The sequence below is a fragment of the Orussus abietinus genome, unplaced genomic scaffold, assembly GCF_000612105.2.
Source record: "Orussus abietinus isolate OABI.00-Male unplaced genomic scaffold, Oabi_2.0 scaffold23, whole genome shotgun sequence".
Lineage (NCBI taxonomy): Eukaryota > Metazoa > Arthropoda > Insecta > Hymenoptera > Orussidae > Orussus > Orussus abietinus.
The window spans coordinates 767,736-789,471 of record NW_019394258.1 but is presented as its reverse complement, the minus strand read 5'-3'; the positions used below and the strand labels follow the sequence as shown (position 1 = coordinate 789,471).

At 51.0% G+C, this 21,736-nt stretch overlaps 1 protein-coding gene across 17 annotated transcripts in view; it reads right to left on the bottom strand.

Annotated features, from left to right (window-relative positions):
- Positions 1-21,736, bottom strand: part of LOC105696680 (forkhead box protein P1) — a 149,733-nt gene that overhangs the window by 3,506 nt on the left and 124,491 nt on the right. For 7 of the 17 annotated variants that reach the window (XM_012419330.1, XM_012419340.1, XM_012419341.1 and 4 more), the window contains 12 exons: positions 12,919-13,470; positions 12,773-12,850; positions 11,455-11,704; positions 10,896-10,997; positions 10,631-10,805; positions 9,613-9,799; positions 8,809-9,124; positions 7,059-7,135; positions 6,877-6,978; positions 3,174-3,349; positions 513-588; positions 149-261 (listed from right to left, as the gene is read on the bottom strand). In XM_012419330.1, coding sequence (XP_012274753.1) covers positions 149-261; positions 513-588; positions 3,174-3,349; positions 6,877-6,978; positions 7,059-7,135; positions 8,809-9,124; positions 9,613-9,799; positions 10,631-10,805; positions 10,896-10,997; positions 11,455-11,704; positions 12,773-12,850; positions 12,919-13,470 — 2,204 coding nt within the window. Of the gene's footprint in view, positions 1-148; positions 262-512; positions 3,034-3,173; positions 3,350-4,943; positions 5,075-6,876; positions 6,979-7,058; positions 7,136-8,808; positions 9,125-9,612; positions 9,800-10,630; positions 10,806-10,895; positions 10,998-11,454; positions 11,705-12,772; positions 12,851-12,918; positions 13,471-21,736 lie in introns of those variants that run through there. The other 10 variants (XM_012419336.1, XM_012419338.1, XM_012419331.1 and 7 more) reach the window with 10 other exon arrangements.

Here is a 21,736-nt window from a genome sequence, read left to right as displayed (position 1 = left end):
AGGTGCAAACAGCCTAAGGGGGCGACGAGTCGGATATCGTAGACTAAACTCGATTCATTTATGGATTAGTATTATTACAATATTATGTTAAACGACAAAATATCCGACTCGTCGCGTCAATGAGACACTTTATAACTTAAGGACTTACATTAAGTCGTTGTGAGGTAACACGTGCTCCTTGTCGGGGCTCGTCGCGGTCGACGTGCACATTGAATTGTTCAAGAATCCCATGTTGGACTCGCCAAGCGCAGCCTGGAAATACTCAAATTGCATTAGACGATTAGTTACTTCCGAGCTGAGCGATTAATGTGCAGGAAGACTTAAACGAATTATTTAAATTGCTACATTCATGAGTCATTCATCCCAACGCTCTTGGCACCCTTTGCAATATACAGAGATAGGAATTAATTAATCCAACCGGTAAACGTTCTAGTCCCTGAAAAGCAGGAAATGTTTTATTTCGTCGAGTCATATTTTAGTAAAATAGTATTCTTAAAGCATGTTATAGTTACCTGGAGGTTAGCATTGAGAGCATCGCCGTACATGGTCGGACTGTGCGTCAGCGTCGGACTCTTCGACGGGACACCCCTGGATATTGACAAAAAGAATAGTCAATACAAGTCGAAATTCCCAAGACAAATGCGATCTCTTGAAAGGAGGGACGCTCGAACGTCGTAATGACGTATATCGGGGTGAATGTCAAGTATGAAATAGGCGAAATTCCCATTTTTTTTACTGGTTGGGGGAAAACAAAAAAAAATAAATAAATAAACGGACAGAAAAACGTGGGGGAATTATATCGCAAATCGAGTCTGTATACAGATATCATATCGGAGACTGTACATACATATAACTGGGTAAATAGATTAAGTGACAGAGAGAAAGAGAAAGCACATGGAGAGAAAAGTGGAGGTAGACAGAGAGAAAGAGAGAGAGAGAGTAGGAGAATATTCGTAAAAGTATACTACACATATAGATATTAATATGTATAGATGGAGAGTGAAAAAATAGAGACAAAAGAGCGAAAAAGAGGTCGAAAATCCTTACCTACCACCCGGTGCTCTTTACGCCGACGACCGTGGGGAATGTCAGAGCGAGATTAGATAAAAAATATCGAGAATTTATATTTTAAAAAAGACGCCTCCGCCTGGAATCGCCGCGCGCGATCTGCGGCCAAAGGACGCGTCGCGACGCGAGATCCGGGCGGATTGGGGAGTTTATAAACGGCCTTGGTTTACCTGGGCTCACCTGCGGTTAGTTTCCTTTAATTTCCGAAAATCCACGGGATATTGACCGAGCGTTTGTACGGGTTCGCGGATCATACCGAGATTATGATCCGGCGGACCGTACGACTGATACTTAGCTGGCAATCGCAAGAGGAGCTCGGCAGAGTTCCGCGGCCAAATACATTATGCAACGCGCGCCCGACCGAGTTTCTTTACTTGAACACATCGGGAGGAAAGACACAGAGCGATGGCTTTCTTAAGACACGTCGTCCTAGGATCATTTTCAGCGCCGAGATCATGGCGATTTGCCAGCAAAGTGTTGGGCATGCGAGGAAAAAGGTTAATAAAAATCGAAACACCTCGGCCGTTCACGAAACCCCCACAAGCGCCGTTAAAGTTAAGTCGGAATAGGTAGAGAGGGGCGGTATAAAAGTAGGAGGTGAAAGAGAGGGGAGTAAAACTGGACACATAAATATTAGAAAAATGTTAGAGAGAAATAGTTAAACGACAAGATTGAAAAAGAGTAACAAGTTGAAAAACTGACGATTAGTATGACTTTGGCTCGGTACCTGAAGACTCAGTCGCGTCGACAGTGGTCGGTGGCATCCGTATCACCCGAGGAATATTATCTACCGCAGTTCGTACAATTTACACATGCGCAAGTAGCACATACGCACCCCCAGCCATTCAAGAACGCACTCATACCAGGTGAGACCCGAGAGTTCGTATCGCGCAACGAGACGGGCGTTTTCGGGACTACCTCGAATTCTGGACGCTGACTGATAACGCGACAAGTACATTCCCCGGAATTATCGACAATTGAATAAAAAGTGAAGGAGAAAAAAGAAAGTGAAACGTTGAAGATCGCCGCTTCCGCCCCTCGCACGAATACTCCCTCTTCACGGTTGGACACAACATACGGCTCGACATAAGCACCATAAAAGCCACAGCGTGTTTCGAGGAGCAGGGCGGTAGAAGGGTCGTTACTCTAATTACGAGGCGAAGGACTCTTTTCTTCATGCGAGCTAATGCTGGGAGGTTCAGGGATCCTGGAATCGACGACCAATCCGTCCTGTCGTTGGCGCCCTTCAGGGTCGCGTGGTCCCGGGGGCATCGGGTTCTTCCCGGGACGTGACTACGGGGCTTTTGTCCCTAGAGCTAGGACCCAGTCTAGGGACTTTGGCACTAGCGCTAGTTCAAGTTATGAATAATACCGGGACTGGTCATGAAATTCTACGCCGAGTGTCGAGGATCTCGCAGGCAGGAGGTACTTTCGGGGCACTACTGTTGAAGTACGAGGAGCAACGGGTTCGAGAGACTCATGATCCAGGCGTTTGCTTTCACGCGGGAGAATCTACTTTCCATAAAGTCTTCCTATTATTTCTTTTTTGCAAGTATCCCTTTTAACAATGGAACGTCCTGCTGCCTTCGGTGGATGGTATCATGGGGAATTTATGTCGTGTAATTATACAGCGAGAAGAAGAAAAAAATTCATCGAACCAAGGAAATAATTACTTCAACGGTGTTATTCGAGTCTAATAATTATTCTTTTAATCGACAAGATACGTACTCTTTGGTACCATTTAGAGAAATATTTCTTTGCTTGGATGGAATTCTTTTCTTGGTGCGGTTGAGCGCGTAGGAAGGTCTTCTAGGTCTTAGAAGTGGACGGAAGCGTTTCACCACCTTGTGCAGGATGAGGTAGGATTGATTTAGTCGGGAAAGTGCAGAAATGGAACCCCGGCCTCTCACGTCGGGCAGCAGGCTCGCGGTTTCCTTCCAAGGGGAGACAGAGAGAGAAAAGAAACTGAAATGAAAGGAAACGTAAAACCCGACGACGCGGAGACCCGGACGAAGCGACTCGTCATGAGCTCCGTGCGAAAGACGGACACTTATCGGAATGTCGCGTCAGCCAGCAGCAGAATTCTATAAAGTGGTAGTGCTTACTGTGCGGAGAGGTGGGGTGGAGTGGGTGATGGGGTTGGGTCATATTTCCTGGGGCGGCCGCGGGAAAGATGCCGCCGCTTTACGAACTCGGCGTCGTCCACCATCCAGAATGAGCCGAAGTCGTCCTCATAGCGCACAAAACACTTGTGCAACGATAGATTGGTGCGGATCGCGTTCTGTATACACAGACAAGAACCACCAAGAAATAGAGAAAAGAGAGATAAAAAAGACAAGGTTCGGTGTGGTGTTGGTAGAACTGCGGCTGCGGCAGGCAGCGCGCTGATTGGCGCTCGGGGGCGTCACGTGGTGGGGACGGTCCCCACCGCAGGGGCCTCCTCGTGGCGGCCGCGGCTCCCGGTGGTCGGCGGGGCGACTCGTCCTTGGCGGGCTCGTCTTTCGTTTCTCTTCGTTTCGGCTCGTTAATCGAGAGACAGACAGGTAGAGATAGAAAGAGAGAGAGAGAGACATAGCGAGAGGAGAGGAAGAGAGAAAGAATGAGACGTTACTAGACGATACAAAAGTTGGCTCCTAAGAGAGAAAGACGGAGAAACAGTCAGAGAGAAAGAGAGAGACAGAGAGAGAAAGATGTATATGTATAAATATATATGTATATATATTTAGGCGGGAGAATGTAAACTTTGGCGAGCTGCGGCTCCCCCACTACCTGACGTGCACGACACCCTTTCTCGCTACGTCGCGGCACACGGTTCACCTCGTTGCCGCGAGATGGCGCCCCCATCGGGCGCTGCCGGGATTTCTAGTCTCCCTTATACGTGTTAGTCGCTGCAAAGCCCACATGCTTGTTAAGCACACGCACTCGCCCTCGCATACCTTGTCTCTGCAGACTAACACTCGCCAACCACGTATACGGCGTCACATAGACGCGACACTCCGTGCAAGGTGGTGAACCAGGACGCGGGCCTGCCGAGTTCCACTTTTAGGGGTTCCACTTTGACGCCATGTTTTGGGCGGGTTTTTTTTAAATCGACGAGGAACGGTTATCGGTGGTCCCGCGTCGAGGTGCGCACACCCACACCGACACGCTCCCGCTTGCACACACGGCACACGACACACGACACAAGCGACGTACACACGTAGAGTTAACCACGCGGTGTATGTGTACACAGACAGATATCTATATATATATACATACACGTAATGCGTAAGTAGGTAGAACACACAGGTAGAAGTTGATGTACACAAAGAGATCGTAAAAAGGCACAAGATGTAAATATCGAGAGAGGCGGTAAATGGCGTAGATGCATAAAAGGAAGCGTACACGCGTAGGTGTGCGCGCCCGCGCACACGCGCACGTGCACGAATACCTCTATAGTACAGCTAGATACACAAATATATAAAGAGAATGAATATATATATATAAATATATAATGTAAATATATATATGTAATATAATGTAATATAGATATAAATATGTGAATACAGAGATTAGATACATGAGAGTATGTTAAGAGTATGTAAAAGGTATGTAAAAACGTGTAAAAAGGGCGTCATTAGTACACGAAGAGATCAGGTTTAGGGAGCGGTCGTACGAGGGCCAAACTGGAGGACTTTGGGAGGCGCCAAGATGGCGGCGCCGGGGAGGGTGATGCCATCGACGGATGCGGATATTCGTAGTCTAGGGTCGAGGGAAACCAGATAGTTAAGTAGAAGAGAGGTAGAAATAGTAGAGTAAAGTAGAAAAAGTGGAAAAACTCGGAGTACAAAGATAGATAGAGAAAAAAGAGAGACGCGCGTGTCGGGGGAACGTACCCAGTCGTGCTGCAAGCGCGTTGAGGACGTCTCTTGTAAAACTCCACTTCGTCCACCGTCCATACGGCCCCCTTCACGTTTTCGACTCGCATGAAACATTTGTGGAGAGACAGGTTGTGTCGCACTGCGTTCTATACAAAATAATACACAGACTAAATAAGCAACGCAAAAAACGAACGAAGCCAACTCAATGACGACTCGGCGGCATCCGGTCGGCCGAGGAGGGCCGACATTGCGCGGCGGCCGCCATTTTGGTGAACCGCGCGGCTGGTGACCTCGACGCCTGGGAGAAGGGAGACTTTGGGGGCGCGCTTTTTGAACGGTTCTCGGAGCTCTTGGGATCGACACGTTAGAAAAGTCCGAATAAAAGCGAGAGTCAGCCGTGCAACGTTAATCGGCGGGAAGCCTCCGCTTGAGAATTGAATTCGAAATTAAAAGTTTACCGGCCACCGCAGCGACGCGACGCAGGTCGCCATTACGCTGCAGCCCGTTCATGCAGAATCATAAACTCGAAGTAAAGCAGCGAGATACTAACTCGATATGCTGCGGCTTAATCGAATTCAATTGCTTCTAGATCGAGCGACTCGAGGAAGGTGATGAAAAAAATCAAGGAAAAAGAACGAAAGGAGACCATCGAGAGCCGCCAATCTGATAACGGGGCTGTGACCGGTAATGATAATACTGGTTGCATGAACAATGCGGCCGAAAGAATCACTAATAAAGGCGCTCGTTTATGGGAGGCAACGTGTGCAGATAGTAAGAGAAAGAGGGAGGTCTATATATATATATGTATATATATGTAGAGAGAGAGAGATAGAGTGTGAGACACAGGCTGTGTTGAAGAAAGAGGTATGTGGCATTCCTGTATCGTTAATGCACAGCTATGTATCTAAGTCTAGGGCCAACGACAACGAATCATGCCGCATGGTTGGGAAAACGTGTCTGGTTTCGGGACCAGCATCCTTAGCGGTCCATTGCCGCCATTTCCGGACTTCCGGTCTCAGCTTGGTTCCTCGGATTTCCTCCAGTGGTCCTGGGAAATCTGCTCTTCGTCAACATGGAAACATGCTAGGCAAAGCGATTTCGTGGCAAACATCTATCATCTGCACGCACTCTCACGCACTCAGCGCACACGCGCAATCATTCTCGGTGATCGTGGTGGGTCGTTTTCGGGGCATTGCGGTTCGCTTCCGGTTTCGCAGGAGTCGATTCATTTTTTAGAATTCCCCTAGATTTACAGACCGATTTACTACGTTTCTGGATGTCGTGGTTTCTTTAGAGATTAACTCAGAGATGAGGTCAATGTGGATTCCTTGGATGGAAGCTGAATTTTGGCCATTCTTATTTGCCGCCGCGAAGACTAATTTTGGACGGAAGCAAACCGCGATGCGAGTAACTTGATATGTTACCGTCTTCCCCCGCTCGAGAAAACATAGTAACACGGCATGCGTTGCAGTATCCTCCGCCTGTGGCACGGCCTGTTAATTAAAATTGTCATGAAAGGTTAATCGGTGGCATTTCTTCGGTCTTGTAAAATTCGTACACAACCTGTGCGGAAGTTTCAAAGGTGTAAATAATTGCAGTCGAAGGCTCATCAATTTCCTTTTCACCAGTAATTCCGTCAGTAACTTTTCATCCCATGAATTATCAACGGTCATCATCTACAATCCGCGGTGAGTTGGAAAAGCAATTGCAGAATCGGAGAACGAACTTTCGGTTCGTATCATACATTCTAATTGCAACCTTTGACAGTACTTCTCTGAAATACTTGCTCACATTGTCAAGACATTGTCTCGAGTTATCTCTCGAAATGGCCCGAGGTGATGGATACATATTTTTTATCGAGTTTCTTAGATAGGCTTCGGACTTCTAAGAGGTCAGCCTTGAATCTTAACTAACTTATTAGAGGCGTATAAAAAATTCTGAAGTCTACCTTCCACGTAGCTGCGTTACGCCGGAAGTAGCAGAAGGTGTTCTGGAACCAGTTGTAGATTTCGTTGAGCGTTAGCTGCTTATCCGGAGATTCGATGATAGACTGTAGAGAAGGAAAGACACCATTAGGGTATAGAGGTATAATTATCAATTTCTCTATTAATTAACAACCGTATAGCATACCTGGCGGATTAACGACGCATACGTGAAGGGAGGTCTCACGTCGGCATTCTTGTAAAACTCCCGGTTCCGCTGAATCTCTGGAAAGACAGCAATATGTAAGTTCGACCACACAATTCGCAATTAAAGAAAGTGCTACGGTTTCGTACGGAGGACACGGAAATACATGATTTACGGTGTACACCGTGGACAACAAACAAGCAGCAATCGAATGTCTGACACGAAAGCCTATGACGAGCTCAATTATGAGATATCGGTGTTGAGTCTTATGAATGACATCCTCCTTTTGGTGGCTGCAAACGCTAATTACAGGGAACAACATACAGGGTCGAAACGGGTAATGATCATGCAGGACCATAAGAGGATGACAAAGGAAACGGACGTGAGGCGTACAAGTCGGAGCCAAGCTTCGCGTCGTTCACTTCGAGGCGGCCATTTTGTACCGGAAGACCGTCAAATAACCGAAAAAGCAACAAGAAGTGAGAAAACAGATCAAACTCGAGAGTAAATAAGACGTAGGTATTTTTAAGACGCGTAGTTAGGAGATATCTAGGTCTTAAATATTGAATTCTTCGGCCGTTCCTCTTTTGAGATGGCCGCCATCTTGGATCCGACCCGCAAGCTCGATCTTCGTGGAAGGAACATGGCCTTCCCGAAACTTGTCAAGTGACAGGAAGGAAAGTAGGTTGACAGTACCTTGTTGGACGTCAAGGCCAGCACGCTCCAGCATGTAGGGCAGCCCTACACGGTGGGGAGGGCGGCCAGCACAAAAGTCAAAGAAACAGCGTGACCATTTACAAGAATAGAGATCGGAAGTCGCGAGTCAAAACTCACGGGCAGCGCTTTCAGTCTTGCCGTTCGATTCGAAGGTAATTACTAATCCCGCCATGGGAGCTCTCCGAATTCCCCATGGAACGGAGAGCTTCCAAAAGTTAATTTTAATTGTTCGGCAAGGCCGAGACGCAGCCGAGACGCAACTCGGTGAGAGGATAGGTTGCCAACAAGGTGTGGACACCACACTTTTCGTCGCGTAGGGTGCTTCTCTAGATACATGGCAGTGTCTGTCGTGTAGAGGAAGGGCACAAGAGACGAAGAGAGAGGACCGCAAAAAAACTAATCGCCACGGGAGTGATGTAGGGGCAGAGACGTACGTCGCGATCGCGCGCCGACGCGCCGCCATCATGGAACGTCCACTAGGGGATCGTGGATTTTTCTTCGCCTCCTTCTACCTCGACACAACCGATCCGAACCGATGAGATCTTCACGTTCCTCGAGACGGGACGTTTCACGAACCGCGCGCCGACGCGACTCCGGGGTCTGTCAATGATGGTTACCTTCGTTAATATCTATGCCAGATCTATCGATGGATACTCTGCGCCTTACAGTGCCCTCCTCAAACGGTCCTACGAATAGGATTTTAGGATTTAAGTCTGAATTGCGCCCCCGTAAGCATCCTCTCGACGCGCGCCAATGGCAACCCACTCTACCAGCGATCTCTCTCGGCATTATTGCGACTGGCCCTCGAGAGATGATATTCCAAATCCACGCACGGTCCTCGGATCGATCGGCGATCACAAGACGCGAGAGAGAGGCGAGGGCGCGGTACTGGGTCGCCCCGCGTAAGGCTCATTTTCGCGCGCCTTAGGTACGGGATTATGGACCTTACGGCGAGGTGGAACGATATTTTCTGTCCAGCACCCACGTGGTCTTCGGGGTGAAATCGAGATGTAGGGCAGGGCGAGGGGCCTATTACCTCCGGCCAACGAGAGAGCAGACTTGTCGCTGATTCGCCTCCTGATCGGCCCGGCCATGCTCGGCATCGTAGGCATGCTCGGCATGCTCCCTGGCATGCTGGGCATGGAAGGGATCCCCGACATGTTGGACATGTTGGGGATCGGCGGCATCGGTGCACCACCGGCCGAGGGTGGTAGTTGGCCTCCTGCTGGGGACCTCACCGCCGAGACCAGCGCCGACATCGAGACCGGCGACACCTGGGAGACTCCGAAATTCGGGGGCGGCTGGTTCATCAGAGCGGAGGAGAGATTCAACTTTGGCAGACTCGAGCCCGTCTGAAACCGAAATCGTTATCCGATGGAGAAGTAACGAGGTAAAGCGGCCACTCGAAATCCGTAAGTGAAAGCCTGAAGGTTCGTTTCCGGTAAAATAGGAGACACCCGGACGACTAATTCCACGATCCGGGAGAGAAGAGAGTCGCCTTTAATAACGCCCATCCCCGGACGAATGTCGCCGAGGAGCAACGCGGTATTGGTATTCTCCAACTGCCTAACTTGTTAGGGATTTTAATTAAGGCGATATAAATCGTCCGGCGGGATGAATTATTAATATCAACTTCCTGTATAAATTAGCGCCCGCCCCGGCCGGGCATTAAAGCCGAAACTAGCGTCCTCTGGTCGGGGGACCGCCAGACTACGGGGTGCGTTGAAAAATCCGCCATACGACTTCGGAAGGGCATCTTTTTTACCCCCGTTTCGGTTGCATATAAAGTAAGGCCACGTTTCGCAGGGTGCAGGGAATCGATCGGGGAGGACTCGCTCACCGACGACTCGGATGACTTCGGGGGCTCCGGGGAGGCCATTTGTTTGGCCACGTGCAGATGATGCATCATGGCGGTCAGCCGGTCTCGCTCCTTCTGCAGTTGTATTTCCAGCTGCGAAACCACTTGCATCTGCACTCTCGCCTGGGCCGTCGACCTGTCGTCCAACGTGTGACCGTTGTTTAAGTGCCTTAGAACAGAAAGAAGGAATAATTAAGCCCTAAGGAACAATTCAACCCCCTTCATGCCAAGCTACTCGGTAAGTATTTTTCAAAATATCGAAAAATCCACCCCAATCGGGGGCGAAAGGTCCAACAGCAACACGGCCGAGGCGTTCTTTCGCCCTCGGGAATTGTCAGTGATTCCAGGATCCCAGCGTCCCGACGTATCCTTAATCCTCCCGGTCGGCGAGGCAGAGGAAGAGCCGAAGAGGGTGGAGAAGGGGAGGAAGGGACGGGGAAAGAGGTTCAAGAAGTCGGGGGTTGGTTAAGACCGAAGACGCCGAGGTCGGCCCCGGGATTAGGCCGGGAAGCATAACGACGCGGCCGAATGTCGTGAATATTAATGAGACAAAGGTAATTAGCGTTCTTCTTTTTCCTCCCTTAAAGTAACGGCTTGTTTGAGGGAGTTTGCGGCGACGGGCTACGTGATTGCTCGCCCCATCCCCCAGGGCTCTGGGGGAGAGCCGGACGTCAACGAGATACTCGCTGACGCCGGCGATTTTTTTACACCTCCCTCGATTCCCCGCCCTGGGACACCACCGGACGACCGCAACCCCCGACCGACGCCATCTTTCTTTCGCTTTCCCCCGGCTCTTCCTCCTATACACCTCGTCGGTGTATATTATGTTTTAGGATCGAAAGATGGAGGGATTCCACGGCATGGAGAACCTGGACTCGGAGGGTAGGTCAGGGTGACTGGCTATGAAGAGGACCTTGCCTCTCCGGGGATGAGGCGACGTTATCGTGGCTTCCGAATATCCGATGGTCTTTAATTTCTTTTCTTCATGCAGGACACTCACTTAAGGAATGCTTGATAGTCTTCGCAGATAACTTCACAGCCCGGCCATTTGCAGACCCCGTGGCCGTAGAGAGGGTGAGTCTTGTCGTTGCAGGACGCGTCCAGGGGCTTGTCGTCCAGCGAGGTGGTGCCGTTCATTTCGGAGCGCCGACTCGACACTATCGAATTCAGAAGGCCTGCCGATAGTCCAGGGAGTGAAGAGAGTCAAGAAAAGCATTTTCAGTGGCATCCCCTCCCACAGGGGGGGTGGGACCTAGACAACGTACCGTTCAGTCCGGTTCCAGATTTGGAGGACCCGGAGTTCTGGTGGCCCTCCCCGTCCGATGGCTCGCTTTTCCATCCTGGCAACCCTTCCCCCGGCTGCAGACCTGTAGGAAATGACAAATTCAGGTTCAATTGATTTTCAAAGGATGTAGGAAATGAAAAATTCACTATTGATTTTTCAAGGATGTTTCAAGCATATTTGCTGGTTTCTCTAGAATGTAAACAGGAAAAAAAAAAAAGAAAAATTCCGCCAAGTCCTCGGCCGATTATTCTTTCGCGAGAAATAAATCCCGGCTCGTTGTGGCCCGCGACTGCATAGGTAATGTAAGAATGCTAAACAAAGAGCCGTAACAATGCCTCGTTTACCGATGGCACCGAGGCCGCCTCGCGGCGTTTATTCTCCGGTTGTTTATTTAGAATCGATTCTCAGCGCGTGTTCCGAATCCTAAACACCTGACGCGTTTTGAAAATCGTCGCCGAGTCTCGAAGAGACGTTCGTCCCTCTTCGATTCTTCTCGACGGGGATGGAAATCGAGGATAAAGAGACGAAGAAGACCGTACCAGCGGAGTGATTGTGACCTTGCAGGCTGAGCCCCTGTTGGAGGACGTATTGTCGTTGCGTGATCTGCAGTTGCTGAATGAGTTGTTGCTGTTGTAGCGCCAGTTGCTGGAGAGGAGCAGAGGCCTTCTTCTTGTCGGCGGTTTGGAGTAAATGCGTCTGCTGGATCAGATTCAGCTGCAACTGTTCCTGGAGCTGCTGTATCGCCTGCTCCAGCTGCTTCCGGCCCAACTCGGCTAGCTGATGTTGATGCTGGAAAGAAGGTAAACGTCATCCCTGGACGATTCGCGGGAGAGGATTCGTCCATTTCTTTTTTTATTCCAGGAAATCTGCAGGAAAATCGCGACAAGAGGGCGATTGTTCGCAGCCGAGCAGACAACGTCTTCAGGGGTGGTATAATTGCCCACAGGGTGCTCCACCAACCCCGGGTCTCCCCCTCGACTTCTCGCACCCCCGGGGCATCTCGAGGCCAAACTTCTGGAGAGCTCCGTTTATCATATTATTATAAACAAGAACGCAATTAAAGGCCGAACGCAGATAACGTTAGATAGCGGCCTCGTCTTCATGGAGGAGGGGACCCCGAAGAGAGGGTGTAGAAGACGATGCCCGGAAATCCGTTCACCGTCCTCTGCTATCTAGACTGGACCGCGATTGGTGGGTATTAATAAGCGAAGGGAGGGAGGAAAAGAGGAGGAGGACAAGGACAAAATGGCGGGCAGTTAGGAGTTAAAAGAGTCGCAGGGCGCAGGTAATTCCGTTCTCCCCGTACACGTGATCGCAATAATCTCCCGGGGAGGCTATCTAAATATCTAAGGGTGATGGCCGGCAGGGGATGGTCGGGCTAAATAAATATTGGCCGCTCTCAGGAAAATATACACCAAGCCCCGACCCTGGGAGCGAAACCTCTAGCCCGGGGGTGCAGGACAGCCCGAAACTTGTCACGTCCTGGCCCGCTTAGGGGTGGTGCCTCCAAGATGGCGTGCATGCAAATGCCGGACACCACTGGGGTGGGCACAGGAAATAACCCCGAGGAGAGGTAGGTAGGGACTTCCTGTTATTTCTGCCCGAGCCACGTCTCTTTGCCCGAGCTCCCTTTTCGCTGGACCAAAAAACGGAAGCCTTTTCTAGGTTGGAGAACGCCGGGGTCGGCCGGGTGGGATAAGACGAGGAAGACGCTGCCAGAGGTCGGGGTTGTTATCCTTGCGATGCAGAAGGGAAGCCGCCTGTTTACCCAGGCGAGGACTCCCGGCCTCCTCTCCGAGGAACCCGAAATTCCGAGAGACGGATCCGTTACCCCGGGTCCATCAAAGGTCCACTTACGTTTTTCAAGGAGGAAAAGTATCCGAAGCGGTCCTGGTTGGAGGCGTGCTCCGACGCAGAGTCCTGAAAGCAGAGAATCTTAAAAAGGAACCTGAAGAGGGAGGATCAGAGAGGGCTGACGGGTGGAGGTCGGGGTAAGGGTGTACCTGGTGGTGCTGCTGCTGTTGTTGCTGCTGCAGGTAGAGCGTGTGCTGCTGCATGAAGGACTGCAGCTGGGTGGGACTGAGGATGTGCTGCTGCAGGAGCTGTTGCATCTGGTGGAGGCCGCTGGCCGGGCTGAGCATCATCTGCGAGGGATTCTGCGAGGCTGGACCGGGAGGCGGGCCTCCCGGTGGCGGACCCTGCGACGGATTCGGGGGCGATCCCCGCTGGGGGGCCTGGGGGCTCTGATGGGGACTCGGCTGGGGCCCTGGGGCCCCGGAGCTGGGCTGCTGCGACTGTTGCGTGAGGATCGGCTGCTTTTGCTGGGTCATGGGTGCTGCTGTCAGTGCGTGCCCAGCGGGACTGAGCTTCCCATTGCTCTGGTACTCGATGCTCAGCTCCTGCTGGTGCTGGTGCTGGTGTTGGAGCTGGTGCTGGTGCTCGCCCTCGGCCACGCCGCCTCGGGATGGCCTGTCCCTCTCTCTGCCCTCTCGTTCCCTCCCGGAGTCGCGGCCCTGTTGTTGCTGTTGCTTCAGGGCCGCGAAGAGCGAGCTCGCCTGAAAATCATACGTCAAGGTACTTCCAGAAATTCCAGATCTATTCACCGGTTATTCCACCGGGGAAAAATTAAATCGGCGAGGGATTTTCACTTTTTCTAATTGCAAATTTTCCTATTTGCGGATTTTTAACAGCGACAGTCCGAACGCCAAGAGGGTCCCGGAAGAAGTGCAAGGAAAGTCGTCGACCTGGAGAAGAAGTCGTCCAGGTTATGGATCGGATTATGGACCAGGAACTGGGATCGGTCGTGGATATCTCGCGGTGTAAACGGGGAATAGGGCACTGCGCGTCGTGGCAAAGTCTCCAACTTTTCTCTGTGTCTCCTCGAGCAATATTGATCTTGGCTAATGGCGCTCGCGGCCGCCATCTTGGCTGGCCGAAACGCGGCTAAAACTCCTTGTTGTCCGAAGACATCGGCTCGCCGACTGTTTACGCGACGGGATTTGTTTTATTAAGTTCCACCATCAACTGGATTGTCGAATGTATACGTATATTCGTATATACCGCGATATATACCACTGTATATACGTAATTTTATGTACACCCAGAAGCGAAGCTCCGCAGCGGTGCGAAATCCCTCTCATTGTCCCGGCTTCTTGAGGGACTTCCGACGAGTTTAGCAAAACTACGTTTGCCGTTGGCCAAACTCAAATTGCAGCTGGTTTTACCGAGTCGTTCCCTCGGGAAGATGCGACGTTCCCGGGGGAGTCCTTCTCTCGGAAACGAGCTCCGAAATCGTTTCGCCGTTTTCAAAATGGCCGACCGAGCGTAGACTTTACCTTCTCGTTTATAATATTTTGAGTGGAAGTTTCGCTTGTAAAAAATATATCCTTTTGCTTTTCAGAGGATTTCCTGCCAACATTCGTTTCTTCGACTTCGTATCGCTCCGGGAGAAGTCAAAGCTGCTCGGTTTTAAGCGATCTCTTCCAGGAGAGTCGTCCGTCTCACAAATTCGCCAGATCGGGCTCTATGCTAATTTTATTTGTGTACGATTACGTATGTTTATAACATGCAAAGAAATTCTCGGGGCGCGTTATCAGTGTTTAGTCAGGAGCGTCAGCAAGCGCCGCTCCTCGGCCGACTCTGCCGGAAGAGGAACGAAAAAGGAAACGGGAATAAAGGACGCGACCGATCGAGGAAACGAAAAGTGAAACCACGAGATATAACCACAACAGGGGAAAAAACCGATCCCCTTGTCTCATTTCAATACCAATGTTCTCCCGAATCGTGATTATCCAAACACGGTTCTATTTGTACCATCCCCTCGATCCCGAAGTGTCTCCAAAACATTCTCCGAAGCGAAATCAGGCCGAAAAATGACAAGTTTATATTAATTCATAAGAAAAAAGGTCTCAACATTTTGAAAAAGAAGAGAATATCCATGAGAGTTTAAGGCCTTTGAAGCCGGTCATGGTCCCATCCCGGCGAGTTCTCGAGCGAGATTCTTCAGGTGATTCTTCAGCTCTTCCTCGTCCGTTCAAAGGAGCCTCCGGAGTCCTTCAATCCACTTTAATCCCGACTTCGGGGTGAGTGAAAATTCGAACGTTTAATTCGTTAATTAGCAGGAGGTCCTGCCGAGGACGTCCCGGGTAGCGGCTCTCCTCCGGGGATTCCTTCGGGAGCGGCTGGTCCCGTGTGTACATTGGGGGGTTATTACGAGGTATACGGTGGATCCTGAAGAGGAAGACGAAGGCGAGGCTCGAAGGCATAAAAGAATGGGACCGGAGCTCAGCGTTGGAGGGCCATCGACCGCAGATAAGGAAGGATTCCCAAAGACTCCCTTAAGAAAAGGTTAAATAAAGGCCGGGGCTGTTGGCTGTTCAGATTTCCCTCAACCTTCAACCTTCGACCCAGCCCGCCGCGGCCTCTTCTTATTTCAATCTCGAAGTCTCTCCACGGGGTCCACCCCTCTCGCCGCGAGGCCGCGGCTTCATATCTTTTATATATTAGAATTCTCGCCCCTTCCGCCCCGAACTCCATTCCGCTGTTTACTGTTTGGATTTATTCCGCCCCCCGGTGGGCTTTGCCGCCCCCACCGGGGTGTAGTCAACCCTGTACGACCTCGGTTGCGGTATCGGGTTCTTCTTTCCGTGACATGACCTTCTTCAGGGAACCTCCGCGTCTTCCGTCCTCTTAGGAAAGCCGCAAGACCAAGACCGACTTATCTTTTATCCTCGTTACATCGAGCCACGCGTCCTATTCCTTCGCTCGAGGATATCCCACCCCTTTACGGAAAGGAATCCGCATTTACCGGCCGCCCACCCTCTGAGACTTCCGTCCCGCAATTTCCTCCACCGTTTCACCGGGTGTTATACATTTCCAGGACCTCGAAACCGAGTCCTCTCGCCAAGGTCCTCAACCCCGGCTATCCTGCCTCGAAGAACGCCCTCGATTCTTTACGGTCGCGGCTTCTGAGTCACGGGCGCGTTTTCTTTCTTACCGCCTTTACTCCTCCTGCTCGAATATTCCCACCGTGGCCAGGGCCGAATTTGTGCTCCCTGTCTCGCCCTGGCTCCGCTTTTATGGCGCCCCCCCCCCTCCCCTCCCGGGTGCACCGCCGAAATACTTATGCAAAGGCCGAATTTCGCATTCATATCTCAGAGAGGTTCCCCCCTCGCGACCCGCGCTTCTCGGGAATTTCGGGAAGAAATCTCTCGGAAGTCCTTTGGTCCTTGCAGTTCTCTGCAATCGACTCCTCGAGGGCTCGAGGGTGCAACGGAAAACAGGACTTGCGAAATATACCCCGCTCTCGATTTATAGATTTTTTTTTCCTGGGTCCCGAAGATCATTGCGTAGGTGATAAATAGGTGTCTTCTCACACCTATGGGAATTTCAAGACCGACTTCAGGGTGGGTGGAGGCGCTCCTCTCGTTTCGTATTCCCGTGGCCGAGGGCCAATCAGGCGCCTCCGCCTCCTGTTGACGTTTGTCATAATATTTTAATATTAAATCTCGTTACAGGCAGCCATGCGCTCGCATAATCAGAGGTTACTCTCCCGGCGACGTGTGAGAAGAGACACCGGGCGAAGGAGTATTTGCCACCCCCCCCCCGTCACGGGAGAAATGTGGAATACAAATTACCCCGAAAGAGGCGCCCCTTTCCACGATTCCCGGATACCGGGGGATGGATCCGGGAATAATTCAGAATTAGGGAAACTTCCCCGCGGGAGTCCCTTTTCTGCCGGGATGAGCACGCCGGTGACTTCGGCTAACCTGGTGGGCCCACCTCGAGGGTGCTGACCAGTTTGCGCTCCTTTTCTCGAAATACGATAAAAGGAGCACAGAGAACCACGCGGGAAAATAATAATCACCCCCCCGGGAAGTTATGAAAATTCAACCCTCATCCCCAAAGAGGCTCGCATCTGAAATTTGGCTAGTTCATCAGAGGGAACAATTTTCTCTGCATGCCCCCCCCCACAATAAAAAGGAAAGAGAAAAATCTGGGTATTAGAAATGATGTCCCTGGTTACGCTATCCCTTAATGTGTCGAGAAAAGATGTTAACTGAACCGGAGAAATATTATTTCTTGAATCAACCCTTCCTCGGGACCATCCGAAGAAATATTTCTTCGGCTCGATGGACTCCTTTTTGTGGGTTGCGACGACGAATTGCTTGTCGCGCATTCAGCGGACCAATTTTCTCTGTATGCCCCCAATGAAAAGGAAAGAGAAAAATCTGGGTATTAGAAATGATGTCCGTGGTTACGCTATGTCGAGAAAAGATGTTAACTGAACCGGAGAAATATTATTTCTTGAATCAACCCTTCCTCGGGACCATCCGAAGAAATATTTCTTCGGCCCGATGGATTCTTCTTTGTGACGAATTGCTCGTCGCGCATTCAAGTAGCGACTGCCTTAAGTCCTCGATTCGAGAAGGAATCTTTCTAAGGGCTCAATTTAATATTAGAGATGCTTATGTAGAGTAACTCGAGATCGAGCCGTGATCGGTAGAGATCGATGGCGATCGCGCCTCCTGGTCCATCCTCGGCCCATGGGAGGGTCCAGGGTATTGTCACAGGGCAGCCTCGGAGTCCTTCCAAAGGCACGTGCAATATTGAGAGGAATTAACGATTCCGCGGGCGTCCGTTTCATTCTACGTCGGATGCGTCGAGAGAGATAGAGGGAGAGAGAGAGAGCGAGAGAGGGGTGGTCGGGGTGGTCGAAAAACGGACGTGGTTCCCCTTCCCCGGGTACGAGAGACGCAGGGTGGCGGATATTCGGCAAGCGGCTAGGTTACCAACAGGCCCGAATGTCTCTGGGCTCTGTCTCTCCATCGTTAACGGACTGTGTACATTATAGATAGCCTCGTGATTGGTTCATCAGCCTCTCAAAAACTCCCCCCATAGATGCGACTCGTTCCGCAGGTTTATTTTAACCGGCCCGCGGAGAACGAGCGGCCCGATTGACAATGTATGGAATCTATTCTACGGGGCATCAATTAGTCCAGTTTACCGAGATTCCCCGATTTCCGCTAAACAAGCGAGCCGAATCCTCCTCCGTTCTCCCCGGGTCGACCCTTCGTCGGACCGATCAATCATTCAGACTTCGATCGTCTCCTTGACTCATCTTCTTCGGCGTCCGACGATTCTCGATCGCCGACCCCGACTGGCAGGAGGGAGGAGCCAAATTGACAGTTTCATTGACATCGCGAGCAATCGCCGTCCTCTAGATGGAGGATCTCGACCGGACCTCCACGAGACGACTCTACTCGTCAACTTCGGTTTCCTCGGAAATTCCCTGAAATTCTCGCTCCACCATCTCGCAGACGGTTTAAAAAAGGCATCCCCGACCCCGAGGATTTTTTAAAAAATAATTCGCCTATAAATGAACCTTCCAGGGGGGGGTGAAACGAGATGTGAAACGCTCGGTACCGGCAGAGGCCGGTTTAATATTCACGTTTCAGTAGGTATGCGGGGACACTTCGGGGCGGCAATATTTGTATTTAATAAATTTCCTCGTTCTCTAGTCTCCGGAGGGACTTCTTTCGCAAAATTAGGAGGGTCCCGATCAATTGCGACAACAATGCTTTCCGCCCCTGGGGGGTGGTTCCGACCGGAGTCCGGGGTGGGAATCCGATCGCGGTTCTACCCCTTTCCTCTCGGGGCACTTATAAGAACAACGAGCGAAGCTTTTCTTTCCCCGACCCCCCCAGGGTTTTCTTTTTCCCTCGCCGAGGAAAACTTGGCCTCCTTCGAGGGGGCGGCCAGGGAAAATGTAACGAAGGATGTATCTGTTTGGCGGTGAATAATTTCAGCGTAACTCGGGGGGGGGGGGACCCTCTCGAGCTGGGGGGGCAAGCCGACCGGCTCTACAAGTCGTTAATGAAAATCAAACAACGGAAAAATTACGTTCACTTGGCGGCCACCGTTTCCCCTTTCCCGACCCCCCACGGCGTCCCGAGATTTTCCGTCGGCCGGAGGAAATTCGGGAGGCCTGCGGGGGTGGTTTTGCTTTGCTCAGCTTTTTCTTAACGCGGACTGCATCAGCTTATCTCGCGGCTTGGGGTGGGCCATTAATTCGCGCCATCTTTTTCTTTTTTTCCCCCTTTTTCCGCCCTGACGAAGGAGACGAGGTGTCGCTTAATCGATCGCGCCCCCCGAAGAAGGGGGACCCGAAGGTCCAGGAAAAATGGAAGAAAAGGGCGGTCCTCGGGGTCAAGGATGCACGGATGACCCCGGGGGAAGGTGGGAATCGAAACGGGGTCACATTTTCCGAGGGGGAGTCAGGGCACAGAGTCTGGGATCACGGCGGATTCCTTCCAGGGAAAGTAATCTCGTCCGGGCGGCGTTCGCGTTTTACTCTCGTTCCCCCTTAATAATTCAGTATCAATTAGTGGAACGGCTGAATTATAGAGGGGCCTTTCTTCGCTGATGGCCAGCTTGCTTCCTTCCAGGTAGGGGAAACAAACGGACCCCGAAGAAGGTCCGGACTCGTCGATGGGGTCGTAGAGTTTGAGGTTTCCGGGATTTCTCGGCCGCCATCTTGTTTTAAGGGTCTCCCCGAGTCCTGGAGATGTTCCGACCTCTTTTGATAAATTCCCCGATAGTTAGCAGGGGTGGACCCTGAGGGGCGGCGATCGGAGGTGGCCCCCCTCGATGGCGCTCCTAAATCCCCCCAACGGACACCCCCGGTGCTGGATCATGACCGGGCATACGAGCGCGGGCGTTCGCTTCGTTCGTAGGCGCATATTTATTCGCAGTCCATTTTGGTTTGTTTGCGCAAACGGGAGGAACGGAGAGGGCGGAGGGATGGAGAGAGTCCGTCAGGCTGACGTCGGGCCGGCGCGGCTCTGCCTCACTTTGCATTCCTTCGGTCTGCTCACTTCCGGCGGGAGCAAGCAGCCCGAGTATTGAGCGCGGATGGGAACACCATTTTGAGTTTACGAAGGATCAACCTCCCCTCTTCTTTTCCACCCCGAACCCCCAGGGGGGCTCGCGAGGGAATTAATGCCAGGGAGAAATCACCCCCGAGTTCTCGCGGTCCGCGCTCGCGAGATCCACCCGCCGAGGGGTGCATCTCCCGGTGGAGGTGCAACGTTTGACGTACCTAAGGTGAAGTGAAACACCTCGAGGAACTTGATCGACGTCGATAAAGAAGATTTTTCTAAATGCCCACGTTGCCGACGTTGGTTTATATATTGACAGCTGTACCGAATTATATTGGGTATTGCACCAAATGGCATACTCCACCTGTCGTTTCCGTACAATAATTATAAGGAAATCGAAGTAAAACTCCAGAAATCCTCTGGATTTATGGTTTCCGGGGCCCTAATTGACTGCAGAGGGACCCCCTGCACCATCTGTGATTTCCAGGTCAATTAAATTTTCACTCCGAGACCTCGTGGTACCATCGTTTTAGTATAGAAGCGTATACAACACTTTTTTTGCCCTTATCCCGTTCAAATGCGAGTTTGTCGATTACCAGAGTGTTCTAAATTGTCGTAAAATTGTCCTGACCCTTTCGATTCTCATATCAGAGCCTTCGATATTGTATATGGATCGTATATGGATTGTATATGGATTGTATATGGATCGAAATATGAGAGCTCGACGCCATTTTGGTTCTGGTCTGGGCTGAGTTAAAAGATTTTGTTAAAAAATCCAAATTTTCAATGTGTCAGGACAATTCTTAGTTGATCAGGAGTGATGTGTCAAAGTTTCGGACAGTTTGGTCTAATACCCATAAAAAAAAGTGTTGTATTCGAATCGACTGATTTGAAGGGTGTTTCACTTCACCCTAAGGCTCGAGTCGTCTTATAAGTATGTAGAAATTTTGTATAGTCTTATCTGGCGTACAATGTCAATAAAAAAATGTATCTGGTCGAAACTCGTATTCCTGATTTCCCTTCGAGGGAGGAAATTTGTCCGCCCCTGCAGTCGCTAGGGCATATCTCAGGTGAGGTGGGACTTTCGATATGAATTAATACGAATTAAAAATATAATTATTAATTCATGCGAAAATTGATTTCATCCCTTCCGGGCGAGGTGCGACATTTCGCCGCTAGAGGGAAAAATTCAAAGATGACTCCCGATCCCATTGAAGCGCATCCGTTGCAGTTATATTCCCTACGGAGCGTCGGAATTTAGCCACCCCTCCGCAGTCGCCGGGACTGACCCGGGCTTTTTCATCCCCTCGGCCAACCCCTCGACGAGGGTCTCATCTTGAGAGGGACTGCGAGCGTTGGTCTCCCGGCGAGCTCGGAGAGTCAAAGTCAAAGTTAAAAGGGAGAAACGGAGGAACAACCCCGGGTAACGCGAGAGGTGGAATAAAATAACGCGAAGGGGTTGAAGGGCTCGAGAGGGAGGGCCAGGCCTTCATCCGGAGGCGTCCCCGAGACGTGATTGCGGTTAAAAATTGTTCGGCATTACTTAAGCCCCTCTTACCGATTTCGGAGCCCCTAATGATACAATTAAGCCGAGCTGTAACACGGGATTCCCCGGGCCGGAAAATCGGCGGCATTTTTCACAGGGTGCCGGCCAAAGGGGTGAGAAGAGGCCGGGATCGCCGGCAGAAATTAGGCGCCCTCCGGGGTAGGGACGATGTTTGGAAAAATATTGGATTCGCTTAAGGGAGATGCCGGAAGCGAAGGGATTACGTCCCCGTTAAGGGCGCGGCCGACTTCGTCGGGGAATTATGCGATTATTATAAATTTACCCCCGCCCCTGGGGTGGCGACGCCGTCTCGGCCATTGTCACCCCCTCGGCATCGAAAATCGTTATTGACCTAAGGGAACGCCGCGAAAGGGCTGGAAAAAAACTCCTGGACAG